The 27,808-nt window shown below is 41.9% G+C and overlaps 9 protein-coding genes across 9 annotated transcripts; 4 read left to right on the top strand and 5 right to left on the bottom strand.

Moving 5' to 3' along the window:
- The first annotated feature begins 1,983 nt into the window (after positions 1-1,983).
- LOC124344633 lies at positions 1,984-3,486 on the top strand. Its single transcript, XM_046798236.1, has 3 exons — positions 1,984-2,122; positions 2,629-2,947; positions 3,034-3,486. Exons 2-3 carry the CDS (start codon positions 2,752-2,754, stop codon positions 3,180-3,182), a joined length of 345 nt encoding a protein of 114 aa, XP_046654192.1. The 5' UTR covers positions 1,984-2,122; positions 2,629-2,751; the 3' UTR covers positions 3,183-3,486.
- On the bottom strand, positions 3,412-5,235 carry LOC124344632 (histone H4 transcription factor-like). The gene is made up of 4 exons (XM_046798235.1): positions 4,328-5,235; positions 3,966-4,261; positions 3,708-3,901; positions 3,412-3,648 (listed from the first exon to the last, which is right to left on the bottom strand). Exons 1-4 carry the CDS (start codon positions 4,977-4,979, stop codon positions 3,573-3,575), a joined length of 1,218 nt encoding a protein of 405 aa, XP_046654191.1. The 5' UTR covers positions 4,980-5,235; the 3' UTR covers positions 3,412-3,572.
- A 177-nt stretch (positions 5,236-5,412) lies between these two features.
- Positions 5,413-8,708, top strand: LOC124341994 (PAX3- and PAX7-binding protein 1-like). The gene is made up of 8 exons (XM_046794949.1): positions 5,413-6,054; positions 6,211-6,498; positions 6,562-6,844; positions 6,917-7,106; positions 7,183-7,474; positions 7,537-7,886; positions 7,946-8,209; positions 8,269-8,708. The coding sequence occupies exons 1-8, from the start codon at positions 5,529-5,531 to the stop codon at positions 8,611-8,613; spliced, it is 2,538 nt and encodes an 845-aa protein (XP_046650905.1). The 5' UTR covers positions 5,413-5,528; the 3' UTR covers positions 8,614-8,708.
- LOC124341993 (PH-interacting protein-like) lies at positions 8,709-17,831 on the bottom strand. Its single transcript, XM_046794948.1, has 21 exons — positions 17,501-17,831; positions 17,348-17,406; positions 17,222-17,251; positions 16,893-16,952; positions 16,236-16,386; positions 16,071-16,166; positions 15,841-16,001; positions 15,600-15,776; positions 15,378-15,532; positions 15,197-15,313; positions 14,791-15,122; positions 14,462-14,725; positions 12,852-14,398; positions 12,565-12,790; positions 12,343-12,500; positions 12,022-12,272; positions 11,232-11,958; positions 10,788-11,169; positions 10,562-10,725; positions 10,043-10,497; positions 8,709-9,970 (listed from the first exon to the last, which is right to left on the bottom strand). Exons 1-21 carry the CDS (start codon positions 17,562-17,564, stop codon positions 9,319-9,321), a joined length of 6,228 nt encoding a protein of 2,075 aa, XP_046650904.1. The 5' UTR covers positions 17,565-17,831; the 3' UTR covers positions 8,709-9,318.
- Positions 17,832-17,967: 136 nt separating this feature from the next.
- On the top strand, positions 17,968-20,567 carry LOC124341996 (serine/threonine-protein kinase 40-like). Its single transcript, XM_046794950.1, has 10 exons — positions 17,968-18,155; positions 18,223-18,401; positions 18,463-18,597; positions 18,660-18,890; positions 18,964-19,147; positions 19,206-19,335; positions 19,400-19,559; positions 19,627-19,734; positions 19,796-20,138; positions 20,202-20,567. The coding sequence occupies exons 1-10, from the start codon at positions 18,095-18,097 to the stop codon at positions 20,399-20,401; spliced, it is 1,731 nt and encodes a 576-aa protein (XP_046650906.1). The 5' UTR covers positions 17,968-18,094; the 3' UTR covers positions 20,402-20,567.
- Positions 20,568-20,613: 46 nt separating this feature from the next.
- On the bottom strand, positions 20,614-21,198 carry LOC124344500 (cuticle collagen 1-like). Its single transcript, XM_046798054.1, has one exon. The coding sequence runs from the start codon at positions 21,196-21,198 to the stop codon at positions 20,614-20,616; it is 585 nt and encodes a 194-aa protein (XP_046654010.1).
- A 797-nt stretch (positions 21,199-21,995) lies between these two features.
- Positions 21,996-24,171, bottom strand: LOC124341997 (sterile alpha motif domain-containing protein 15-like). The gene is made up of 2 exons (XM_046794951.1): positions 22,456-24,171; positions 21,996-22,359 (listed from the first exon to the last, which is right to left on the bottom strand). Exons 1-2 carry the CDS (start codon positions 23,744-23,746, stop codon positions 22,073-22,075), a joined length of 1,578 nt encoding a protein of 525 aa, XP_046650907.1. The 5' UTR covers positions 23,747-24,171; the 3' UTR covers positions 21,996-22,072.
- A 930-nt stretch (positions 24,172-25,101) lies between these two features.
- On the top strand, positions 25,102-26,754 carry LOC124341998 (cathepsin B-like). The gene is made up of 6 exons (XM_046794952.1): positions 25,102-25,626; positions 25,689-25,843; positions 25,915-25,960; positions 26,038-26,191; positions 26,256-26,372; positions 26,438-26,754. Exons 1-6 carry the CDS (start codon positions 25,204-25,206, stop codon positions 26,677-26,679), a joined length of 1,137 nt encoding a protein of 378 aa, XP_046650908.1. The 5' UTR covers positions 25,102-25,203; the 3' UTR covers positions 26,680-26,754.
- Positions 26,697-27,664, bottom strand: LOC124341999 (novel acetylcholine receptor chaperone-like). Its single transcript, XM_046794954.1, has 3 exons — positions 27,479-27,664; positions 27,274-27,412; positions 26,697-27,210 (listed from the first exon to the last, which is right to left on the bottom strand). Exons 1-3 carry the CDS (start codon positions 27,587-27,589, stop codon positions 26,945-26,947), a joined length of 516 nt encoding a protein of 171 aa, XP_046650910.1. The 5' UTR covers positions 27,590-27,664; the 3' UTR covers positions 26,697-26,944.
- Positions 27,665-27,808: the final 144 nt, after the last annotated feature.

Genomic DNA, 27,808 nt, shown 5'->3' with positions numbered 1-27,808 from the left:
GTTTCATTATTATGCTTCATTTATCTTGCGGCAGAGGATTTTCTCTTTCATGGTGGAAAACCACACTGATGATGATCCATCGCATCGCCAACAAATTCAGCCTACAGCAGGAGTTATATAACTCTATTCGTTCAAGTCGACCATCATACGAGTCAATCCGACTGCAATAACAGCTGATGTTTGAGAGTACTTCTAATAAGGCAATAACTCGAAAATCAGGTTATTTACTCCACTATACGAATAGGTGTCCAAGGTTACCTAAAACAAACCAAGAGCGCCTGTAGTTGTCGCCGTAACCATTTCATTGGCATTAAAATTCAATTGATTCGACAAACCGGCTGAAAAGTCACGCTGTGTTAAGAGAATTGGTTCGGTGAAAGTGAGCTACTTAATGTGGTTGCAAATCCATCCAGCAGCAGTGGTACCTACAATAATAAGGTCGTCCGATATATCTTTAGAAAGTATGAGCAAAAAGAAACAATGGAAAAACAGCACATGTATGCTGGTCATTATAGTTTTAAAAACTAAAATCCCCTCGGTGTTTTTGTCAATAGTTGGACACGTGAGCGCCATAATAACGCGCATTCGTCAATAAGTGTTAACAAAAAAGAAATTTTGCAAAGCTCCGTTATATTCTAGTGAAAGTACTTTTTAAATGTTCACTTATAACTAAAAGAAGTAATCATAGACGGGGATTTCCCCTTTCATTTTCTTCCAAAGGTCAAATAACCCCTCGTAAAAGAATTAAACCCAAATGTTGACCGAGCATCTGCCCACTCAAAAGTGTGGGAAAAAGATCGTAGGTCGTGGTCCATCTCTTTCAATTTCCAAGTCAATCGACATGTATAGTAGATTGGGGTCAACAGAGAGACGTGAAAGGTTGTTGAATGTGAATATTGAAGTTGGCAATCTGCGTTTTCTAAGATAGGAATTTTTTTCAAAAAGAAAGTGTTGGTTGACCAACTTTGCGGTGCACTAGAGCGAAAATCGCGGAAGCATCTGCCAGGCTGAAATACCTGTTAAGGAAACCAGAATCGAATCCCATATCCCGAAATGGAAATACCGATAAATTGGAAAAGAAATCTCGGAAGAATGTGTGACGACGACGCGCATCGAATCTGGGAATAACGACGCTGTATATAGCAGAGAAGGACGTTTTGAAACGATCCTCATCTTTAAAAAAAGGATCCGGCTTCTCTTTTTCCTACGTCCACGTTTGAAAGTTTTCTTACGTCACGGACTAATGGATCATCACAACACATCATCATCCTGGTGAAAGTGGACACCGGAACGTGTGCTGCCCGCATCGAATGAAGAAGGAAAGTCAACACATTGGCCGTCCAAACATTGTTAGAATAGGTGAATTGGTATTTTGCAGCAGTCAAGCGAAGCTTCTGTGTATAATAGAGAAAGAGCTGCAGAGTTTTGATGGATGTCGTCTCCCTATATGTCTATTTACAATAAAAGAAACGGACAAACAATAAAAATTTACGACAATTTCACTTTCACTTGGAAACGTCATGAACCAAGCCCAGTTGTCACTCACTATGCATAAGCTATGCTTTCATTTGAGGCTACACTATCACGTGCATAAATAGTAGTAAAAGAGAGCGCGCGCGTTTGCATCATCATCTGTTTGCCAACGGTACCAAGGAACCTGCGTGCATGGTTTTTACCATTTACACCATCATGTGTATATTCTTCGACTCCATAGTGTCGCGCGCACAGCATCGAACGAAAAAATAAAAGCAGCAATGTGACGTTGAAGCGGCTTGGACTCGAGAGCACACGGGACATGTGGGTCAAGGTAACTTTGGTAAAGTTTTCCAATTTTCACCACCTGACCGATGGTGGTGGTGGTTGGGCTTAAGTTTTTTTTCGGGAGAGAGGGAAGGGGAGGGGGGAGAGTTCTTATCTCCAGCCCTCTCTCTCCTCCTCCTTTCCCCCCCACCTCTGGAATTGATAACCTCCCCAGCTCTATACACAACTCGCCTCTAAATACCCCTTAAGAAGGATTCATACGACCAGTAGATCCGCTAGTCTATCTCTCGACTTCAACCCAACCGGTAGCTCTCCGAAACACTCTCGTCCGGAATTCATTCATTGGTTTCTCTGCCATCAAGTAAGTCAATCACTTATTTTGTTTTATGATTACTTATTTTTATTGTGAGATACAGTTATAAGATTATGGTGTATTATTAGAAAAGTTATCACAACATTAGTGAAAGCGTGTTTTGGGAATGTAACTCACGTTATACATTCTGGTATCTTATTTTAATTGGGTCTTGTCTCTTGTGCGATTTCTGGACAGGATCTAGTTCACTTTGCCAAAAGAATTGTCTTTTGTTTTCGACGTGACATAATTAAAATCAGATCAGTGAAAGCTGCTGTGACGATTTTAGATTCTCTGTTGGAAACAACGACACACTTGTCTGTATACCGCGAGTTCATTGGAGAAAGGGGTTTTGTTTATCGCTTAACAGCCACACGCTTTCACCTGTTCTCAGCTCTAAATCTAAAAATAAAATTAGCGGCCACAAGAAAAGTGCCAATCTAACCAATCACGAAAAGTGTATTGTTATTTTTCACTCGTGCTTATTCTTTTATGTTTTTCTGTTATTTTTATAGAAAGCGGTACTCAAGCCACCACCAGCCGTTGAAGACTTTTTCCTATTTGGTGCGGTCGCTCCATTCCAGAAAAGAACATTTCACCTGCGAAATTTTACCAACTTTCTAGTTGAACAGAAAAAAATGGCTCGTTTACAACTGGTATGGCAACTAGCGTTGGTCTGCGTTGTTCTCTTCTTGGCTGGACAAGCACAGGCACAGTTACCCGCAAGCAATGCAGCCGTCGAAGCGGCCATTCGTAACCCGCGCTACATGCGCCGTCAGATTAATTGCCTTCTTAATGAGTCACCCTGTGACAACATTGGACGCACTATGAGGCGTAAGTACAATCACAACTAATTTAATTCATTATGCATGTAAACGAAAGTGGCGCAAATTTCTAAATTGTTTCATTTCTCTATGCAGAACTGGTACCAGCACTCATCAAGGGCCAGTGTCCTGGATGCTCTCCGCAACAACACCAACAGGCCATGAAAGTTATGAATGTGGTCTCTCAACAGTACCCACAGGAGTACTCGAGGATCTACTACACCTACAACCAGCAGCAGGGATAAATTAAATTAAATATTTTAATAATACAGTAAACTATCTATATAAACCCGATCCTGTTCATCCTTCCTACCAATTTCCGAAAAAAATACGAAACAAAAAGTGCATTAAAAAAACTCCGAAACCTTTAAAAATTCTCCCTTTATCAGTTATTAATAATCAAAATGCGTGACGGACTATTTGATTATTTTGGTGGCATGCGTGAGTTCGAAATTTCCATAATTCGATGGAAAATGTGTGTAACTTTGTATTTCATCATTTCATTTATATGAGAAAGTAAAATCGAACAAATACATGTAATTAAACGTCTAGATTATTACGCAAAGTGAGAGTCAACTAACAACCCGTTTGGAACAGCCTTTGCGAAAATAAGGGAACAAATATAGAAAGACATTTTAGGAACTATTTCGAGGTTGAAGGGGTCCGCCGCCGTTCTCCGCTCTGAAACGACCATCCGGTCCTTGTTTGTACCTAACAACCAATGACTCGATTACGTAAAAGAAAACTAATATAATTTATGCACTCTTTACTTGAATCGACAGTTGCCAGCGAGGGGAAAGATTTGGTGAGCGTTTCCCAAATGATTTTTGAGTGAGTTCGATGCCTGAAAACGAACTTGACAGACGTGACACTCGTACAATGGATCCACATTTCCTTCGTGTATTTTGCGCACATGTTTCTGAAGTGTCGCCGAATTACGAGCAGTGAACTCGCACCCACTCACCTGCAAGATAAACATGGTTTTAAATTTAACGTTGATTTCATCAGACAAACAAAATGCTACTTACTTCGCAACAGTACCACAGCGTATTTGCGTGAACTTCAAGATGTTTGCTCAAATCTGTTTGCGATTTCGCACTGTAATTGCAATCGTCTTCGGGACAAGAAAATGGTCGGGAATCACTGTGACAATATGATATATGCGTTGCTAAAGAGTGAGTGTTGGGGAAGCTCCGACCTTTTCCCTCTTCATCAATTGGGCAGTGAGAGCATGTGTAGACTAGACGGTGATATCGAACGTGCTCTCGCAACAAACGTTCGGTAGGTAATAGTTTGTTGCATTCGGAACAGCGGAATTCATTTGCTGTAAAAAGATTCAGTTAGTATGATCATTTAGTGTAAGTTTACAGATTTGAAATAAAATACCAACCATCTAAAGGAAGTTGCCTCAAACAATGGTCATGAAGTTTGGTACGAGAGGCAAACAGGCTGCCACAGGTTGGACAGGCTAAGGATCTTTCTTGTGAATGACTTTTTAGGTGATCCCTGAGCTTGAATTTGTTTGAAAAGTTGCTCTTACAATTTGTCCACAAGCATTTCTTCTCTTTTCTCTCGCCATCATCATTAGTTATGGAGTGTGTGTGGACATGCCAATAGAACTGTTGAACATTGAGGAATTCTAGTTTGCAGTCATCCCAGCAGCAGATGAGGGATCCTGATAACTCTGGCACCGAATTTCTGGTTTGAGGATCTAGTTGGCATCCTTGCAGTGCCAGTTTTTCAATAAGATTAGCACCCAAACATTTAATCTTCGTATGATAAGCATGATAGTATATGTGCCGAAGAATTTCCTTATCATCAGAAGTTTCAAATCCACAGTCTTCCCAAATACAAGTAATAGTTGATTCTTCACCTGTGGTGACAACAACCACTTGCCCAGCATGATCAGCTACATGAGACAAAAAAAGTTCCATATTTTGGTATAATTGCCTACAACTTCCCCAATCACAAATGAGGATAAGTTGCTCATCTTGAAGAAGAGAAGGATCATGCCTTGGACGTTTAGCTTTCCGATGCGCCATTTTAACAAGCAAGGGAAACAGTTATCAGACTTTCCCGCGCAGATAGAATCGCACTTTTCTAATCATTCATCTATTAAAAGAACGTACTTGAAAGTTTTCTATGTTTGGGTGCGCACAAAGCAAGAATAAAATGAAAAAAAACTGATAGCGATGTATGAAAAAAACTACATAATACTTCAATGTACGGTAAGTACAAGAGAGAAAGAGAGATCAACTTGACTTGAGCAGAACAAAAGTACAAGCACCATGTAAACAAGTTGAAGTTGTCATTCTCAATAATAGTTTTAAAAATTCGCGTAAAAAAGCCTGTAATAATTTATTATTAAGTTAAATTAAATTTTATAAAGAACGACTGAATTAATCACAAAATAACGCAATAAATTTTAAATCTTGAAACATTTTTAGTTCAAATTTTCTGTTATAACTACTTGGCAACGCCATGTCGCCAAATCTAAATGTCGGCTGTCGAAATCGTTTCCACGAAAATTTTTCAATCGCTTGTTGAAAAGTGAATGTACTCTTGGATTTAAAAACCGTGAATATTTTAAAATGTCACTATTTAAGAAACCAAAGAAAAATTTGCGTCAAAGAACAGCAACAAGTGATGAAGAAGATGGAGATAACCATGCACAATCAATTAATAAGGTCGATGGTGTCCCATCTTCGGCATCCGGCAACAACAAACCATCGGGGAAACCGCCAAAAGCAGCTTCGTTGGAAATAAAAAAGAAGACGAGTATTCTTAGCTTTCAGGAAGACTTGGAAGAAGATGAGGGGGTCGAGACATTCCAGATCAAGAAATCTTCCCAGAGTAGAAGAATTGCTAAACGAATGGAGAGGGACCGGAAATTGAAGGAGCAGGAGCAGAAAACCATTGTGAAGCCGGTGGAAATTGTTCAAGAAGAAAAACAGACACAGCCTGAAAATCATCCACCCAAACCTGAACAACCAAAGAACCTCATCCTGAGTGGACGTGAAGCAGAGATGGCTGGATATCGATCAGATTCAGAAGAAGAAAGTGCTGATGAGGGCGTCAAATTTAGACGACCTGACCCGTTCAGGAATGTCCTGGAAAGTAGGGCAAGAAAACTTTTTAAAAATAGTTTGGGCTGAATTTTCCTCTGATCTAATGAATCTCTCTTTTTCATCAATGATTTTTTTTTTGTTTGGTTCATTTTTATCGTTTTAACCATGGAGAGGTTATAATTTTTGAAATTGGAATTTTCTGCAGATGGTGCCATCCCAGATGCAGCGATGATTCATGCGGCTAGAAAGCATCGTCAACAAGCTAGAGAGCTTGGTGGTCTGGCTGATTACATTAAAGTGGATGAAATGCCGGACTACGAAAAAGATTCCCAGCAGACCTCATCAGTCACATCCGCGAGACTCGTGCGGGAAGACGAAAACGATAAGAGCGATGAAGACGAGGCTGAAGATGGAAGAATGGGTTTTGCTGTTGATCTGTTGACCAAAGACAAGCAAGAGAGAAGAGAAGCATTTTTAGCAGCCGAACGAGAAGGTAACGATTTATTTAGATTATTTCTTTGAAGTGTATTCAAGCGATATCCTCCCTTTAATACAGATGACGAAGAAGAAAGCGACGACGAAGACGATTGGGAAAAGCAGCAATTCCAGAAAGCCATTCGTCAGCGCCAGGTTGAGTCAGCTTACCAAGAAATGACTCTCCAACATAAATACATCGATGAAGGGCCTTCAACTTCTTCCAGGTCACTGGTCAAAGAAAAAATTACGAAAGGACCTTTGGCCCATGGTCTTCCAACCAAAACTACCTTATCAGCTCCAGATCTGAGTAAACTAGCCCCACTGCCCACACCTTTAGAGTTGAAAGAAAAGCTCCGTGAACGGTTAGTATAAACAATGCAATCATCATTTTTATTAACTATAAACGAATGAACTAACTCAACCGGAAATTTTAGTTTGTCTGGATTGGATGAAGTTCACAGACGGCATGTTAGTGATATGGAACGAATGGAATCGGATCTTTCTCAATGTCGATTGGAAGTGCAACGTCTCGAGACAGAACGGCCTCAATTATCCGAGAGATATCACTATTTCCAAGTCACTCGCGGTTACGTTCACGATCTAGCCGACTGCCTCACAACTAAGGTACATTTATTTTTTCGTCTATGTTAGTTGGTTCTCAACATTCATTTTTTGTATTTTACTTTTTATTTCCTCGCAGTACTATGAAGTGGAAACTTTGGAAAAGCGTTGGGTTGCACAGCTTGGTCGGCGGTATCGTTATTTGGCGGAACGACGGCGCGAAGATGTTCGTGACGAAGCCAGTGACTGTGCCATTCAGTCTGTGATCGTGCAATCTATTAATCCTGATAAACTTGCTCGAACGGCGGAGCGCGAAGCTCGTCGAAGGCGTCGACGCAACAGTCGCAAAGACTCGGCTAAGCACAAGGAAGGACTTTCGTCCGACGATGAAGTTGTTGAAAAAGAGGCAACGTTATTCAGCGTGGAGAAAGGTGAGTCAAGTAACTAATTTTCTTTTATCCACGATAACTCATTTATCGTTTTCGCTTTATAGACAAAATCCTAGAAGAATCCGGTCGATTGTTTGATGACACTTTGGATGAGTTTTGCTCAATCGAAACGATCACTCAGCGGTTTGACGAGTGGCGTACTCGTGAGAATGATTCTTACAACAACGCGTACGTTGACTTATTCCTGCCTCGCCTTGCTGGCTGCATCGTGCGTTGGCACCTGCTACAGGCCTTGTGGAATCCTCTCGAGCATGAAGTGACACTGATCAATAAAACCAAGTGGTTCCAGACGATAACCCAGTATGATATGCGGTCGGAAATCAAGGAAAAGAATCAGAATCCGTTGATCATTTCAAAAACGATTGAATTGTCCGTTGTTCCTTACGTCGTCGAGGTAAATTACCAATTTTATCTTAGCAATTTCGAGTTTTTTTACAGATATTTTAATGACAGGTTGTAAAAGCGGCATACGACCCCTGCTCCACAAGTCAAACAAATCGTTTAGTCAAACTGGTGAAGACTTTAACTGAAGAGCATCCCATTCTCGCTGGCCACAAAACTATTCAATCCTTATTGTCTGCCGCTGTTGAAAAATTCGAAGGTGCTGTGGATCAGGATGTGTTTATTCCTTTCCACTTTGCGGCTCAGAATCCTGGATTCGTTAACCGCCAATTCTGGTCAGCTGCTAAACTTTTACGAAACATTCTTCATTGGCAGGTATATATTCGTAAAGTTATCAAAACTAATTCATTTAATCAACAATTTTCTGTTTTTAGACTGTGATTGATGACTCGCAATTGCGAAGCGTTGCCATTGACAAGCTTTTCAAAAAGTACATGCTTCTACCTTTGACGAAAACGACCATTCGAGGCAACGCTAGCGATCCCGACACCTTGGACAAAATACGGTTTATCGCCGAGTCATTGCCGAAGAATTGGTTAGGACCTATGGCGCCGGGCGCATCTCAACTTCAACCACTAATCGACACAACCATGTCGTTGGCTTCAAATGCCGACAGTACGACTAGTGCCGGTCGGAAACATGTAAAAGACGTCGCTGCTGTACTTCAGAAACTTGGTGCTGCAGCCGAAGCCCAGGAGATTCTCGTAAAATACTTGTAATGTTTTTAATATGTTGCATTGTTGATTGTTTGTTTCCCCCAATCAGCCTTCACGTTGAAAAATAGAAAAAAAAAACGCCTTCGTCAATTTACAAATTATAGTTAGAAGACACGAATTTTTATTTCAAACGGAACCCATTTGACAAGTGGACAAACATGAGTGTTAATCGTCACTGCAAAAGGCACTGCTTCCACACAAAAAATACGATGTGGCAGACCAAAAAAAAATTGGGAATTATCCTATAAGAATTAGGCAGAATGAATCGTTAAAGAAACAAAGAAATAATCAAAAACATAAGGAGGGGCATGTGCAAATTAATAAATCCGTGAACTATATTCAATGTGTGATTAGGCCACTCGGGGAGATAGAAGGAGGTGCCCATGCTTTTCTGGTAAGAGGAGAGAAAGTTAAGAGATCATTTTACAGTCACGACGAATCATCTGTCTATGAAATATGAATTAAATTGACGTTGAAAGTGGTTGCGAGGGAGGGAAAGGGTGCGGGTTGAAAGAAAATGGAAGTTATGTCTAGTGGAAGGTGAGGTATAGGCGGCGGCAAGGAAATACACTTCATTAATTAAAACACGTCACACTACTCAATCCAGTGTGACACACGTCAACAAGGTATGTGTTATAGTCGAATTGAGATGCCTCGAGTGGTGTAGTAAATATATCCATTTGGTTTTTTTTTAAGAGAGAAGGTTGTTCATTCAGAATAGGAATCCTGGTGGGAATGATTGATGATTTTGCGAAGCCTTCCTCGACTGCTCATGGCGTAGGTGGGCATGGAAGGTACATCCTCATCTTCAGACGACGAAGCAAAATCCGTGCGTAACCTCTTAGTTGCTTCTTGAGCTGACTGTCGACTACATCTTTTGACACTTCCATTCTGTTGCTGCTTGACACTAGGATCCTCGTTTTCATGATCATCGTCGTCGTCGTCGTGATCATCGTCGCTATTGGTTTTTCTCGCCAATCGGCTACTACTACCTCCTTTGGTTTCAACTGATTGGCGACTGTTTCGCTTTTTGGCTTCGTCCTCAGAGTCTTCACGGTAGCGGACAGTTCGCTTGCCACCATTACGAGTGCGAACGGCTCCTCGAGGATTTTTTTTACCGTCAGCTAGTGCAGGGGCTCGATCTTCATTTTCACTGGGCTCTGAATCCAAAGGCCTTTTAGGTTTACGCCGGGCACGACCAGAACGCCGTAAAGAGCTGCCATCTTCGCATAGACTACCACTATTTGAACTATTGTTTTTGCTGATCGAGCTGTTGTTTGACGAACTACTCGACGGCCGTGCATCCTCTTCTTTAATCATCGTTACCGAAACCTTCGCCATTGGCATTCGTCTCCTTTGGCTGATACACACACACACAAAAATCAAATTAGAAAATCAAATAAAGCCAAAAATATTTTTACGTTTTGCTAACCTAATTGGTTTTTCATCCTCCGAGCTGCTTTCTTCTTCTTTAATAGCTTTCAGAACGGGTGGAGCAGCATCTCTCCTTTTTAGCGCTTTTCCTTTAGTCAGATCTTCTTGAGATTTGGTTAGATCCGGAGGTTCAAGACTTTCTTCGTCTACTCCGGGAACATTCAACGATACATCGTGACCATCTTCATCTTCATCTTCTTCGTATTCATCATCACTGACGATCCTACGTTTCAGACCACGTTTCCCTAAACCGTTTGTTGCCGGTAATGAAGTGGAAGCAGACAGACCACTGGGACCTGGTTTCGCTTCGATATCTTCACTGACGACAGAGTTCCCGTTGGGGATAGCCGAGGTACTGGAAGCGCTGGGTTCATCTTCTTCAAGGATACGTCTACGAGCTCCGCTAACTCCCGAGTCACCCGGTTGGGACGATGTACTTGGCTGGACGACGATCTAAAAAAATAAACGAATGATAATCCACAATTTCCAGAAGTCCAATCTGAATCCCTATTCTTACCTGTCCTTTATTTACACGACTAAGAACAATTTTGATGTTCTCTCTGGGTTGTTCAACCTCACTTGCTACTTTGATGCTCCTTGTCGATCGCGAGGGAGCTAAAGATTTGCCCTTCTTGGAGGACTTGGCGCTTTTCGAATGTGAATGTGGACTCTTGGATGATCCTAAAAACGAGAAACTCATTAGCTACTGGAAACAAGTAAATGTGATCAACATCGAGACTTACTATCCGAGCTTTTACGGTGTTTATAAGAAGCAAGGATGCCGCGAATGTGCTCTTCAAAAGAGGCCGATAGTCGAACAGTCATTGCAAAAATGCGCGACTTCTTGAGGGTGTTGTATTTTTTTGAATTTTCAAAGATGAGACGGACGTCCTTGGCAAAATCCATCGGTGTGGCGTAGTTGCTGACCTGCAGCTGTTCACGCACCGTCCCCAAATCCATCGGATGATCGATAACTTGAAGGTAATCCGGTACATCGAGGATACTGACAGGCTCGCGAAATGGTCCAGCATCTTCCGACTGACACAATGTTTCAATCAAGTCTTTACATTGCTGTTTCCAGCTAAGAGCAGCAGCTTTGGCAATACGAGTATTGATTCTCTTCTCCTAAAATTACAAAAAGAATTGTAGCCAGGGATTCGGTCATCGTTCAACAATCTGATTCTTACCTTTGATTTCCCATTTTCTGTTCCATTTCTGCTTTTAGTTTTGGAAGACGTGTCTTCAGACTCGGAGTTCGTGTGTTGCGAATTACGACGACTCCTGGAACGAGTATTGGGAGTATTGGGAGCCGAACCATTCCGCTTGGTACTACCACCACTCTTACTGGGACCTGCACCCGCAGCATTCTCATCCGCTCCTTCATCTCGAATCTTGTACTTTTCCACCAGTTGATGATACAATGCTGTAGCATCAACAGAATCGCGATTGCGGATTATCTCCAAACACAAGTCGGATATGATGGAAGCCGAACGAACAATATCCGATTTTGGCTCGTTGAATTTGCAGGCGTTGGTGTAGACGTAACGCACATCGTATTGGACGGCAGTCACACGTCGATAGAAACGATTTTCCAGCCTCGCTTTGATTGTTGAGAGATCCATAGGATATTCAACAACGTAAGCATAAGATGGATACAAGTTGAGGTCGACGGGTGCAACAAAAGGTTCAGCTATTGCCAGACCCATAACTTGGCTAAGTCCGGCAGAGATGCGATCGCATTCCGAATCCCGATCACCTCCTGGAGGCCAATCTTCAGCCCGTGGTTGGTACAACGTCATGGCAATCTCGGAGGGAATTACTGGAACACCCGTTCCTGGGCCCGTAGGTCTCCTCTCCAGATCAATTTTTTCCAAATCCCATGGACTTACGCGATCAACTTCATCGTTGTCCCATCTTTTAAAATAAAATAAAAAATAGGTTATAAACTTTTCTCAAATGAATAATCTGGAAACGGACCTGATGCGGTAGCAGAGAAACATGGAATCAGGACATTGAGCTTGGTAAGGTTCACGCGTCTCCAACTGGCCTTCCCACCACAAGTCATCAATGATACTACGGAAGCGATCCCCTGGCTGCCAGTTACGCTGGATAGCCAAATCGTAGTTCTGCTTAAGAACCAAGAAATCTAGAACGTCTGCGACGTCATGATATTTCAGAATAAACGATTCGCCAGTTAGAACCCCGGTAGCCGGATCCATTAATCCAAGCTGGAAATAAAAAATTGCAGCTTTAAAATGAGTTTTTCTGTGATTCAAATCATTTTGAAATTTAACACACCTTCAAACAACAAAGCCTTGGAGGTTTGATTTCGTACTTGATACCAATGATCTTAACCAACTCTTGTTCACGAATAGTCTGACTGGACCAGGGAAGTGAACGAGGATTGAGTTCAAAGAGTTTCTTCTGATTGATGGCATCCACGTACTGTTCGTGACCTAGATTACGAAAGTGGAGATTTTAGCGTCGAGTGTTGTATGATTATAATGTAGAAGAACAAACCTTGTCTAAAGTAAATAACTTCATCACCCATTTGGGGATAAAAAGGTTGTCTGCGAGGAACGACAGAAGATAACCACTCAGATGGGCGAAAGCTTTCGGGAATGCGATCTAAACCACCAGAACCGGCTTTAGGAATTGGACCACGTCTCTTCTTCGGTCCGGGTTGACTTCCTTCACCTTCTTCTGCTTCATTGGCCGGCTGAGCGGAAGTTGATGGAGCAGCCGTCTAGGAGTAATAATAATTCATTAATAGCCAATAGAAGAAAAATAAAATGATGTATTCTTACCTCTTCCTCACTCGACAGACAACGAGGTCTACGATAGACTTTCTTCCTGGTCCGCTTAGGTGGCTCCAAATTCACTCCTGCTTCGGCCGTCCAATCGGAATATTCGGAAGACGACGAAGATGATGATCCTCGAGTTTCTGAATCGGATTCGTCGGAATCTAGCAAATCACTTGCCAGATCACTTTCACTTTCGCTGTCATCCGAATCACTCGTGGACAATGCATCGCCGTCACGTGGTTGCTGACGTCGAGCATTGCTACGGGTCTGACGAGTTTCTTCCTCGTCCCCGGTGTCGTTATCCCTTGGTGAAGTGCGACGGCTGCTTCTTCTCTCTTCAACTTCGACGTCCACCTGTTCGTCTTCATCAGTCGACACAACTCTTCGTACGACGCGCCGGCTTCTTTCCCTAGTTCCGTCACTGGCACCTTCTCTGACGCGTTCTCTGGTTCCGTTGGTTGTTCGATTAGCTCTGGTCCTGTAGTTGTGCTGGTTGTTCGGTTGAGGCGGAGCCATAACAGCAGCAGAAGTCCGCCTTGCAGGTGAAACAGGTGGCATTCGTGAACGGGCAGGCGAGGAGACCACATTGCGTTCTCGTTGATAAGTTCGAGGTGGGCGCGAGGAATGAGCGCGTCGAGGGCGGGAAGGCGACCAGCCGTCATCACTGACACCTCGTGAACGAGCTGCCAACAAGGCGGTGATACCCGGAGAGACCGATGTGTTTAGGAAGATGGTGGGCGACTTGCGTTGGACTTCCTGGTAGAATAGAGTCACTTCCTCATCCGCACATCCTTGCCTTTCGTTTTTAATGCTGATCAGTTGTCCGATAGTAAGCGGTTTAACAATGACGCGTCGGCTGAAACCAGGCAAGGATTCCGATGCAGTAGCTTCAGTCGAGAGGTTGACAGAGTCATCATCTTCAGGAGCTTCGTCGGCGGCCTCACCCGGCTCTGGTTCAGGTGTAACGGAGGCTCTAGGAGAGTTGCCACTGCCGGATGCGACCAGTAATGGGCGGCTGTGGGCGGTATGAGGTGTACGAGATGTGTAAGAGTGATCACTGTTTGGCGGAGCGGTGGAAGTTGATGGGACGGCAGCTGCAGCCACTGCAGCCGTGGTGGATGAGCGAGGTCGGTTTCTTTGTCTCTCTTGTTGCTGGGCCAGCTCGGCAATCATTTGATCGATATTGGAACGAGTGCGCTGAGGAGTGGGCTGTGGCGGTGTAACGACAGCTGGCGGATTGTTGGGGACCTCATCACCAGGAGGTGGAAGAACTTCCACACCAGCTAAAATTTCTTGCTCCCCGTTAGCATTGACCACCACAGTAGGGACCAGCTGATCATCCTTGAGATTTTCACGGCCAGGCACCAACCTTTGCATGTTGGGAGGATAAGGATTGCCTTCGCTATCAACCAGGAAAGGAGGAGGCATCAGGTGGGGCGCCAATTGCGTTTGCTCATCCAGTACATGGTGATGGGCATCGCGAATCAATGGTCGGTAGTCCGTGTGGAAGAAAATGGCTTTGGGCAATTTTTTGAACGATTCACTGGGCCCTAAAAAATCAATAATAAAGACGTCAAATCAGGGTCTGTAGTTGTAACATCATTAGATCTTACCGATGCCGTAGATTGACAAATGACCATGCGAGTCTGTGGCTGCAATAGTTGAACCAGACGGATTCCATTTGGCGTCAAAAACTGCCCCATGTCCTTGCCCATCGATGAAGTTCAAGAATGATTTCATCACTTCGCCTTTAGCCATATCCCAAATCAATAAGCGACCATCATGCCCGGCACTTAATAGCACGTTGGGATCGAATGGATGAGGTTCCAAAACAAACGCCTCGCCTTCGTGTCCTCTCAGCTCTTTATGCAAAATTCCTGAGGACAACAAAAATTATTTACTCCAACTGTCAAATTAGATCGGTACAATCTTAGTATCTTACCAGTAGAGGAATCCCAAATTTTGATGGAAAAGTCACTGACGGCTGTAATGAGGTAACGATCATCGCGGCTCCACGTAACCATTGTCACTTTAAGTTTCTGGCTCAGTTCTTCGGCTGTTGCAGTGCTGGCTCCTTCAAGTCGGCAGCTCATCCGTAACCGGACGGTTCGCCACTCTTGTTTCTCGTAACGCCAGATCAAAGCTGAGCCGTCTTTGCTTCCTGAAATGAAGCGCAGACCTGTGTTGGCCCACTGGATGGAATCTACTCGATCCGAGTGAGCTTCCTGCTCAAGAATACGCTCCGGACCTTCTTGTCCAAACATTGCGTACACCCTAAGAAGTAAAACAATCCATTTATTGTCTTTCTCTATCCTCCATCTTAAATTAGTCGTTTTTTAAAGTTGTACCTGACGTGGTGATCTGCACAACCTGTAGCCATGAACGATCCACCAGGGCTAAAAGAAGCGCACAACATCTGAGCCTGACCTGGTCGAATCTTCTCATTGAACTTGTGTGGTCGTGGACTAAAAACGGAAATACTTGGATTAGAACAATTTCAATTCAATGCCACTCCAATATTAAACTTACAAGAATTTCGGTGTTTGTCCTGGTTCTGTGACATATTCCCAGAAGGAGACGGAGCCGTCGGAACTAGTCGAAGCCAGGTAACGGACGGAACCTCTATCGGCGGGACAAAAGTTGATGGAAGTGATTGTACCTCCATGACCAGTCAACACTGCAATCTGAAAAAACAATTGAACGATTACAATTGAAATGCGCTAAAAATGATCAATAAATTTATGCACTTACAGGTGCAGTAGTGCGAAGGCACCACACGCGGACAATTTTGTCACACGATCCGGCAGCCAGTAGCGTGTTGTCGCAACTGACAGCGAGATCGGCAATCTCAGCTGAGGCACCGCGTAAAGTAGCTAACAAGCGACCCGTAACAACACTCCATATTTTGATCAATAAATCATCAGCTCCCTGCAAGTAATTGATTTAATATTTAATAAAATTTATACTTCAATAATGAAGATATCCAACACACCGTAAAAATATATTGGCCGGTCCGATCAAAAAGGACGCAATAGACAGCTGAAAGGTGGCCGAGAGTGCGGCAAAACAGTTGAACACGGCTATAAAGTTTAGCGGGTGTTGCACTCTGTGTGTCAATAGCTCCCGTAAACTCACGACCCAACAACAAGGGCACTTTACGATACAATAAAATAAAATCAAGTCATTATCCTTTAAAATTATGACAATAATAATCTATTTTACCATTGTTAGGTGGGTGGACGATGTCGTGCGGAAACAACCGTGGTCTTTTGTTCTGACGAACAACATAATGCTCGCGATGGAGCTTCCTGATGATATCTGAATATAATAATTAAAAAAAAACGTTAATTATCTGAAATTGCTTGATAAAAACTATTTGTTCTTTACCCTCTTTGCGACGGAGGATTGACTGTCGTCCGGCGCCCAATAATGAGTGAACACCTTGGACATTGGTCGGCACTTCTTTGTCTACCAAGGGACCTAATCGCCTACACAATTCCAACAAGTGGTTGGGACCAACATGTGAGAAACTTTGGCACTAAATAAGTGAATCAGGAAAAAAAAACATTAAAAACCTATAATTTAAAATGATTAAAATTTCACCGATTTCCGGCTTACATCCGCATAGATGTACACTATGGATATATTTAGCGTGTCTCGGGTATAGCTTGGCTATGGCTTTTAGTCTCGACCAATGAGAGTCGAGCTTTGATCATGAGAATATAGCCCGAGGGGCGTGTGCTCTCTCCTGTGCTCGCGAGTCTTTTCTCGTGCGCAGGGTCCGCCATGTTTCCCCTTTCGGGGGACAACAGAGAGAACCGTAACGGCGCAAAAAAGTATCTTCGTTCCGAGCTGAGCATTTCAGAATTAATTTCTCGAGAATCCCTCCCCCCCCTCTCTTACTTTCTCATTCGCTTTCTAGTTTGATGTTTCCCATAGAATAACCGTAGACAAGCTTTGTTTTTCACGTCACCATGACTCAACTGAAACCACCACGTACTTGCGATTGACAATTCAACTTAAAAATGATGAATGAAAACTTACCACTTGGGCATAAGTTTGATCGTGTTCATTCCCGAGCCAATCGATCCTTTTCGGTAACAACTGAAAATGATAAAATGGAAAATGAATCTTAGGGTCGAAAAACGGGATGATTGATCGGTTCGGCGACAGATAATGGGACAAGAAACAAACCAATAAGATTTAAATAGAAACAAAACTAAAAATAGGCATCATTTCAGGTGTATGTAATGTTTTGGTGGATGGAAAAGCACGTGCAGTCCACGTTGCGACGCGGACTCGAACGGACGGACCCTTTACACTTGTCTGTATGTGAAAACATAGGCAAGGTCAAAGTATTGCTATGCACTCACCCCATGCATCTCCAACTCCCGTTGCAGCGCCTAGGTCCATCGGCGGATCACACGAACGAGACAAAAAGACGAGTCAGTTTAGCCAAACTCAATTCGATTCAAACAATCATAATGATGAAATATCACCTCAGAAGCATTTTGGCAAGGCCCATGGCTGAGTAATCGGGCGATCAAGAAGTAGAGTTCTGTGAGACGGCGACCAAACAAGGGTAGGGCAAACAGAGAGTTTCACTCGCCATTACAAATATGTTCTACACTCTACATGTTTTCCAATCTTACCTGCTGTCACAGAAGAAGGTCCATCACTTTGTCTACTTTGATTTGCGTAGGGTTTGATGTCCATTTTGCATAAACTTAAACGAAAACTGAGAGAACCACACACACTTATACACACACACACAAGTTCGACATGTCTCGTTCCCCTTAGAACAGAACAGCCATTGGGTTCTTGTCTGCTACTGCTATACTCTCTCCCCGTACCCAGAGGCGATTCAATATGACAAGGCAATATCGGATGAATAACGAATTCACCCTATCCTTCAAACTCGACTATTACAATTGAAATATTTAAACGTACGTGATTGAATACAGCTCATTCCGCTACATAGTTCTAATGAGTCTTTATAGGAATTTATATAATTTTTTTACAAAAAAAAAGAAAAGAAAAACGGTTACAACGGCGGAGGGATACAATGTAGTATTAAACTCTTGCTGAGGTGGTCCTAATTCTTGTTTTTATTTTTCTCATTGAATGAGCGGAGTGATGAAACCGATGAAACATGAAATGAAAGTTACAGAACTTTTCTTTGACGTTTGAGAATTTTTACGTTAAAAATAAACTGTTAGACATTGTCATTTAACAAATTTCCAATCATGAAACGATCGGCTTCTGATGATGATGGAGCCGGAACAACAAAGAAACAATTCTTTTCTGGTAACGCGAAGAATGGGTCTCTTGTTTTTCCAAAGTATTTTGTTTAATGTATTTTTTGGCTCTGTAGGGTCTTTTCCAGGTCAAACTTCAACTACTGTCTATCACGTGGGGGAATTGCATAATGAAAAAGAGGTGAAAAGAGCAGGACCTTTTGTCATAGGGCCTAGACTGGGAAACTCTCCTGTCCGCAGCATTACACAATGTTTGGCAAGGAGATCAAAAACCGATGAATTTTACACACTCAAAGTGGGTTAGCAATAGCAATAGCGATATTTTATGTCCACAATTTTAAATAATTATTTTTTAGATGCTTATAATGAAAACCCTTAATGAAGAAACTCAGGATGAAAAACAGGGGAAAATGTTGCTGTTAACAGAATATAGTCTCTTGTCCCTTCTGCATGATCAACCTGGAGTCATCCATCACCATGGGTTTTTTAAAGTATGATGTCATCAATCAATCTAGTCTCCTCAAGTGTTAACAAAACATTCAAATTACTTCAGGATTTGGCCTATGAGGAACAAGAGCTTCGAAATGGAACTGTAGTCATTACTGGGAAGAAAGTTAAGAGGCTAAATCTTGTTCTTGATTGCCTCTCACCCAATGACTTTTGTCCCCACTCCCACAACTATGTCAATCTCCAGCAGTATGTCATCAAGGAGAAAAAGTTGACTGAGCAAGAAAGCCTTTGGATATTTAGGGAAATTGTATCTGTTGTCAACAGCCTTCACCAGGTAGATATACTGTTTTTAATATTATTATCAAGAATTTCATTATTAAAATGAATCCGTTTGTATGTAATTTTAGAGGAACATTGTCCACAGAGATTTGAAACTGGGAAATTTAGTGTTGAATCGCCAAAACCGTCGTATAACGCTCATCAATTTCTGTCTGGGAAAGCACCTAGCCAACGAGGAAGATCTGTTACGAGATCAGCGAGGATCTCCAGCTTACATTTCTCCAGACGTTTTAAGCGGCAAACCGTATTTGGGTATGTAACTTTTTCTTTCTTCTTTATGAACGTTTATTAAATTTACTCTTGGATACAGGAAAGCCTTCTGATATGTGGGCTCTTGGTGTAGTTTTGTTTACTATGCTCTATGGTCAGTTTCCATTCTACGATTCGGTGCCTCAGGAACTCTTCCGAAAAATAAAAGCGGCCGACTTTACCATTCCAAGGTTTGATGGAATAAAATCTGAATTCTTAAAATAATTTTAAAAACCTAACTTGATGCAAATCTAGAGATGGCCGTGTTTCAGACAGTACAACTCGTCTGGTTCAAAAATTATTGAATCTGAATCCTCACCAAAGACTAAAGGCCCACCAAGTAGTCCATGCTCTAGATTCTACTATAGCCACAGGGAATCTTCCATCTTCATCACCTGATCGATCATTGTTACAGGTTTGTGTCAAACTCATAAAAATTTTCATTAAGTTAAGAATCGATTTGATTACTTTTTGGGCTGTAGGTTGTCCCCGATATTGATTCTGATCAACTAGGCGAAGAAATAGAGACCCCAGCAGCCAACCTTCCTCGAGGGGTATCGGAATTTGAAAGTGTTTTGCAACGTCTTCATGTAAAAACAAAATATTCAGTTATAATTAAATTCGGAAACAAATATATATTTGATTTTCTAGGCAATTGAGGAGTCAACAGGTAGTCTTCTGGCATACCATTCAGTCACTGTTCCTGGATTAAGTCCATTTCAAGTGGTCAAAAAACATGGAAACTCTAGTGCTCATCATGCTCATTTAAATCTCCTCTCGTCACTCGGTCGCCAACAAGGATCCATTCGAGCTTTAAGTACCGAACAGATGAATCGTTATCGGCACTTGTTACCTCCACGGATGATGACTCCCCATCAACAATTCCATGAAGGAACCAGCGCCACCGCTGTCCAAAGAATAGCTTCGTTTTCTTCTTATGTCGCCCAGAGCCCGCCGTCCTCTTCCTCTTTACCTCAATCCGCGCAATCATTACGTAAGGAATCTCATTATAATAAATTGCGAGTAATTGTTCTAATATTGAGTTTTGTATTTTAAGGAGTGGTGAACCCTGCATTTTTCCCACCCAATTTTCTTACTCAACGATTGCAGCAACTGCAACAACAACAACAACATGCGCAACAACAGCCTCCGGCTCCGGCTCCTTTAGCTTCAATCAATGGCACTCGTCGAATCGCTATCGACTCTCCGATCTCTTCGTCATCTCGACAGGAAGACCCATCTGAAGAGCCGGATTGAAAGCTTATACATCGCTGTGATTCTAATTGCTCTAAATAATCCCGCCAAGCTTCATAGTCTTTATACCAAGCCAAACGTACGCTTGTTTTCTGGAGTGACCATTCCAGCTGAAAGTATTTTATAATATCATTTATAAATTTGCAATAAAAACAAACTAGTGGGTAAACATTTTATTTCGGTACTTTTGTGCCACGACAGGCATTAGCGCATTACTAATAGCCGTAGAAATTCTTGAAAGGTTTGTTTAGGGACCAAGACTTGTAAAAGTTCATATAACCGTTGGGGTTGGATGGGATTGGATTGGATGGAATTGGATTGGATGGGACGCATAATCCAGTTTTGGTGTTGTATAGATAACCGTCAGGACAGTGTGGAATTGCTATTCCTCCGGGTTGCGCTTCGTTTCTGCCAGGTGGACCAGGAGGGCCAGGAGCGCCGTTTCTGCCAGGTGGACCCGGACGGCCAGGAGCGCCGTTTCTGCCAGGTGGACCAGGAGGACCTCGAGGACCAGGGACTCGACAACAAAGAGGTGGTGTAGTAGAGACTGGTCGCGCTGTAGTAGGCCTAGTAGTAGAGACTGGTCCCGCTGGAAGAGTAATTCGAATTTTTGAGCCACTAGGAGCTGCGATCAAATCAGGTGGCGCTGGGCCGTCGCAGGGGCAAACTTCAGGTAAAATCTCAGCTGGATTCTGCTCATCTTCTACTGATAGACTTGTAGGATTCTCAATGGATATTTCGACGCTCTCGGCCGTGGAGTAACCTGCCACTAAACCAATCAAAACGATAAATTTGAACATGTTTTAGGTGAGTGGTAGCAAGACAAATTTTTAGCCAACAGTCCAGCTTCACTGAGCCAACTGATAGATAACCTCGAAAACTACTGGTATTTATACGAGGATTTACTTGTCGTTAATAGCTCATTTTTCCAACGACGATGATCGTCGAGTTTTCTCTTCGTTCTTCGTCGAAATAGCGAAAGTAGGTGAAAAAATCGCCAGAAGTAAAAAAGATCAGTCGTTCTCACCTCCAATTTCAGACAATGAATCGGTTGCAAATTCCTTGAGATGCATCAATACCACAAAAAACGTTTCATCCATCCCGAATGGATGAAACGTCCATTCGTTTCGTATGATAAAATTTAATGAAGTTGAATTAGTAGATTTTTCAAAATTCTTAAACTATTAGATTTATTAAGTTCGCATTTCTTGCGATTCATTAGCAATCGAAAGGTAACAGAAATGTATCGACAATAGAGTTCTCTACAGACAGATTCGTAAATTTATTAACGAAGAAGTAGTACGTAGCCTACTACCTTTTCCGCTTAATTTACATCGTCGCATATCTTATTTACTGTTAGTGATATTATGGCACCTCGACGCAGGCCACCATTTCCCTTCAGCTTTCTTCGACTAATGCATTGGCTTCATAGATAAAAAGCACGTCTCCCAGAATTAAAGCTTAATATTTCAGTTTAAATTTAAAAAAAAAAAACTAGACTGTATTGTTTTTATATCGATTTTTCGTGGGTTTCATTTTCATTTTTATGGCGAATTGACACCGGAGAAAAGCAAGAAATTCGAGTCAAAAAATATTGTTTGAATGGCAATTTGCCCGTTTGTATTCCATTAACAAGTTTCAAAAACTATACATCAACTTCGCTAATCATGACATTCATTTACGCAAGCCAAAAAGATTCTTAAAAGGATTATTTGGAGTCAATGAACTTGGCGACTGGGACATGGACCAATAATAAGTTCCAAATCCAGTAGCGTAGTTGGAAGCGTAGTTCGGCTGGATGGTGCATTCGAGTGTGTAGATGTTGAACTGATAACCAATCGGACAACGTTTTCCAGAGGGCCGTTTCTTTCCTTCAGTTGGTCGGCGTGTCGTTTTCGCCGGACGGCTGGTAGTGGGCTCAGGGGTTTGTTCTTCCGTCGGTTTGATGCTCGATTTTTCATCTAAACAGGGTTGTTTCGGAATTTCAATATCGATGACAATCTCCTTTTGCTCAGGTTGTGATTGATCAGTTGAAAGAGTAATAATAATGGTGTTACCAGGAGGAAGCAATTTCGATCCTTCGGTCGAGGATTCTTTTTCTTTTATAGTTGTGGTCTCTGTTGCTGTAGTAGTTTCTGTTGTGAATTCTTCTCTAGGAACTTGTGCTGCAGTGGTTTCCGGCTGGACAGGAACTTCCGTTGTCATTTGAGGTTGTGTCGGGAGTTCAGCAGCGGCTTCTTTGGTAACTTCTGTGGTAGGAACTCTTGTAGGAACTTCTGTGGTAGGGACTTCTGTGCTAGGAGCTTCTGTGCTAGGGGCTTCTGTGGTAGAAACTTCTGTGCTAGGAGCTTCTGTGCTAGGGGCTTCTGTGGTAGAAACTTCTGTGCTAGGAGCTTCTGTGGTAATAGATTCTGTACTTGAGGCTTCTGTGCTAGGTGCTTGTCCCTCTGCAAGTCGAAGATCTTCAGGCTGAGGATTGAGGAATTCTTGGCCTTCACGTGGAATGACTTCAATATTAACATTTCCCTCCTCTTGATATTCGGCTGGAACGCTGATGATAATACTGGACCCACTAGGAGCTGTAATCAAATCGGATGCTTCCTCAGAAGATTCGCTGCTTTCGGATGAGGAAACGTTCATTTTCTTCTCCTCTTTGACAGGTGTTTCTTCAGATTCCTGTTCTCCTTTTTCTTCTCCGGATTCCATCTTTGGCAGCTTGTCATCTTCCGGCTGTTCTAATTTTTCTTTAATTTCTTCAATAACTTTCTCCAACGATTTCTGTGTGGTTGAACGTTCTTCTTCCAATTCTTTGACGCCCAATTCCGGATGTTCTTCAACTGGCGCTTTCTCTTCCGGCTTGGTCGATTCCGGAAGCCCCGGCACGCGAACTTCTATAATGACGTTTTCCGGTTCTTTAACTTGAATAGTAGTTTCTTTTGGCAAATTTTCCTTTTTCTCTGGCGTTTGTTGTTCTTCAGTTAACTTTGGTTCACCTTCTTGATTTAAATCTTCTTCGCTCTTCGGCATCTTGGAATCTTCTTCTTCTTCTGGCATCTTCCTTTCACCTTCTTTTTCTGCAGTGGGCTCTTTCTCGAAATGTTTCAATTCTTCTTCATGTCGAACTCTGATTTTCTGCAGCTTGCTGTCGATTTTCTGCATCTCTTCCGACAATTTTCGGAGGAATGTCTCTTGGATGTTTTCTACTTCGCGGATAACTTCGCTCAAATCGGGTACTTCCGGGTCCTCGACATCCTTCGGATCTACTTGGTCGTCGCTAGGCAGGTCGACGCTTTTGGCTATAGAATAACATGCTAGTAAACCAATCGACAAGACAATTTTGAACATCATTTTCAATGCAACTTGGACGAAAAAGTAAGAGATAGTTAGATATTTAACCAGAGGTCAACTGATTGAAAATTTTCAAGTACAAGCCTTTATATACCTGATGCAGCTTACCTGTGAGTAGAAGCGTTTTTCAAACGTATATTAGGCCTATAGAAATTTTGGGGTTTTCTTATTTCGTGGAACTAGCGAAAGTTGAACAATTTAACAACGTATATTTATCATATGTACCATACTGCGCGATACTGCTGTACTTAATTAAATACTGCTAAAAATAATTAAAATAACTAAGAGGAAATGATAAGTTAACGAGATAACGTCATAACGACATGCTGTTAAATTTACACTTTAATTACAAATGTACTTAATTCCGCTTAAAAAATTATTTCTGAAATTGTGATAACACATTTTCTGTACTTTTAACAAAAATTTTCCATTTTCTTCATCGACGATTATTTAACGTCACGACGACGACGATCTACTATCACTTTTTTTAGTAGTTGAAATAGATCAGTTAAGAAAGACTAATATCCTCCGGGAATCTTCAAGTCCCATTTGTACTTGCTTTTTTATTCTTGGACTTTGACGTACGCCGCTAAAAGAAACAAAAATGAGGTTACTTTCCAATAATTTGAATAGACGTATTCAAATGTGTTAAAAATTGGTTTGAATGCATATTAGAGTATTATTACTACGATGATTTAATTTGACAAAGAAAATGACCGAGTCATCGGATCGCGTAAAATCGACCCTTGAGGCATCATGTGCGGATGAAGCAAAATGAACGCAAATTTGAATAAATCGACCCGATTACGAATTTACCCTACATACACCCGGATTTACTAATTAAATTTGAAGAACAAAATTTCTGATCACTGCGGTTGACATGTCGGGACCCGGAAGAAACCTGATGTGCTTCTCGTGAACAAACAAAAAGCTTCCTCTGCTGATGTCACATGTAAACAGTTATACCACGGATAGAACGCGTGCAGAGATTAAAGAAAACGGACCGTGGAAAATCTGTTTTTTTTTCGAATAATAATGAAAGGAGGAGCGAACGTGAGAAGATTTGTCGATGCCCAGTCAACGCGTGAGAGTCCAGTATACAGGAAACTTGTCTCAATTGTGCACATAAACGAAGGGAATAGAAAAGATGAACGACCCGGTTCAGCTGCAGAAGCAGAATAGACTAGTCTACCAAATATTTTTACCAAACACAATCATCAAATAATTATAGTTCTAACTCATCATGTAAAGTCAATAAGAATCATAAAAGATCGTCTTTTATCACGCCTTCCCGAAAACAAACAAACTATTCTATTGGCACAATAAACACGCAATTTGTCCTTTGATACCTTTTGTAATGGGTTAATCACTTGGAAAAACGGGCACCGCCTCTTTCCGACCCACAAACGTTATAAGGTCCAGTCTACTGTCATCAGTCTTGTACGAGTAAATCAATCATGAAGACTTGTAAAATTGAATCTCGGACTTGCTCTTTTCCCGTCACTGTTGTAGTGGTACTTTGTTTATTGCTCGTTTTAGTGATGAGCGATCAAAGTTTTGATACAGTTAACACTACATCAAGTTGGTCCACAAACGAGATGTTGTTGTATTCACCGCGATCGGGCAAGAGTATCCCCGGTAAGAAATGGACGGACAAGTTACTGGCCCCGTTTCGTTCCTTAATGGGAGCCCGAGCTTACGATCCATGGCGCTATTTTATGTCAGTGAAACGACGTCAGGTGAACGAACGGAGATCGTTATCATCGCCATCGGGATTTTACTCATCGTCGATCCCGGCCGAGTTTGACGCCCGTCTTCGCTGGCCCAACTGCCCTACAATCGGGGAGATCTTCGAGCAAGGATCTTGCGCTTCCTGTTGGGTATTGCGCATCTCAATCACGCGTTCAGACTGCAGAATTAAACATTTTTGCATTTTCAAAAGGCTGTGGCGCCGACTGACGTTATGAGCGACCGAATTTGCATCCACTCTGGAAGTCGACATATTGTACGCCTTTCCGCTGGCAATTTATTGAGCTGCTGCAAATTGTGCGGAAAAGGATGTAAAGGCGGTTTTCCTGGAGGGGCGTGGATGCACTGGTCAGTTCATTTTTAATAAGGTTGGTTTATAGTGAATATGAAATATTATTTTTTTCTATCCTTTTTGATAGGAAGAAACATGGCATCGTAACAGGGGGATCATACTCTTCAGATTACGTAAATATCAACAAGTTTTTTTTTTAATTTTAAATTTAAAAATTCTGGGATTGATTGAATTTCATTTCTCGACAAAGGGTTGTCAAAAGTATCAATTCTTTCCTTGTTACCAACCTAGAACAAAAGGATCGATTAAAAATAAATGTCCAAAAACTGACAACACGCTACTCGAATGCCGGGAGACTTGTAGAACATCGTACAATAAAAGTTACAAACAAGACCTCTATTACGGTAACTCTAAATGTTTGCAATTCGTTTATGTGAGATCAAGGAATTTTAATTTAACCTGAATCAGGGGAGAGCGTTTACAGAATAGCTAACGACGTTCGGGCCATTCAACTAGAAATCATGGAGAATGGGCCTGTTCAAGCCAATTTAAGGATTTACGAAGATTTTCTACATTACAAATCCGGTTGGTATAATTATATTAAACTCTTCCGCAAATGGAATTGTTTGAGTAAATTTGTTTACCGGTAGGTGTTTACCGGCATGTACATGGGCAAGGATTGGAATACCACGCTGTCAAGATTTTCGGCTGGGGAATCGAAGGTGGAACTCCTTATTGGTTAGCGGCCAATCCATGGAGCAAGCGTTGGGGAAATGGAGGATTTTTCAAGATTCTTCGAGGATCCAATCACGCAGAAATCGAGGATCATGTTATGGCAGGAATCCCAAAATTGGATCCAGTTGACGAAGAAGAGCATTTTAACTTAATTTAAAGGTCGTAACTCTACAATTTTCCATGAACAAAATTTTATTACGAAAAATGTGCATCAAGACAACTGTTTTATGGATCGAGCGTGCGAGATCATTCGTTTTGAAGATATCCTACTGTATCAACTACTCGTGAGACGGAAAATAAGTTATTTAAATTAAAACTTAAGCTATTAAGTACCACTAGACTGTCAAGACATTCACAATACTGCTACAAAAAAACTGACTTAGTTCAAAGAGAATATTTGTTTTTTGGCTTCAAAATTGAGACTATTCACTCTTTGCCAGTTTGGCAGGGATGTTTGATGGTGTGGGTCCCGTACTAGGCGGTTTGAGTGCTGCTGCTGCTGCTTTTGCAGCTTCTGCTTTGTCCTGGCGCTGAATCTGCCACTCCACCACCAGGCGGCAAGTCAACATAAAGAAAAAGACTAATGCTGGAGCTGACCGTTCAAGCTTGTCATCAACAGCCCAGTGCAAAGAAATTGCTCCAATCATCAGAGAGAGCAAAATCCAATTGGCGACCTGCTTGGTACGCCCTGATGAGAAAAAATATAATTAAATCATATTGGCCTACTTGATGTAATAGAGAACTGACTTACTATGAGGAATGAAAGTAAGAGCAATGCCACAAACAATTTCAAGGCCACCTACAATGCGACGATACCATTTTGAAGGTATCTTGACGTTGAACCAACGGGCTAGTGGTATGATTTTAGCATATTTGACGTATTCTTGTCTCTGAAAGTAAGTCGTTTTGATTAAACAGCGGCAGTCGAGAAGAAGAAAGCCATATCTTTAACTCACCAGGTCCTTGTGAAGTTCTTTGCTAATGTTAGGAGTAATCTTCATAATCCCTACAAAAATAAAAAACAACCCCAGAAATATAGACAAACTTTTTAATACGATAGACGCCATCGAGAAATTTTTCACTTTTGTACAATCTATGAGTCTCAAGTGTCAAAAAAATTGCTTGTATTACTTATTACAGCGTTGCCGTAAACAATTGCTCCTCCCTTTTCGGAACCGTTAGCCGGGCTGGCCGGGTGTCGCGGCAGACCCATTTATACTTTTACCCGGAAGGGCGGAAATGTTTTATTCCGTTTATTATGTTTTATTGGGGATCTATTTTCAATG

This window comes from Daphnia pulicaria, chromosome 6, assembly GCF_021234035.1.
Source record: "Daphnia pulicaria isolate SC F1-1A chromosome 6, SC_F0-13Bv2, whole genome shotgun sequence".
NCBI lineage: Eukaryota > Metazoa > Arthropoda > Branchiopoda > Diplostraca > Daphniidae > Daphnia > Daphnia pulicaria.
The sequence above is the reverse complement of the archived record's forward strand: the minus strand, read 5'-3'. Positions and strand labels throughout refer to the sequence as shown.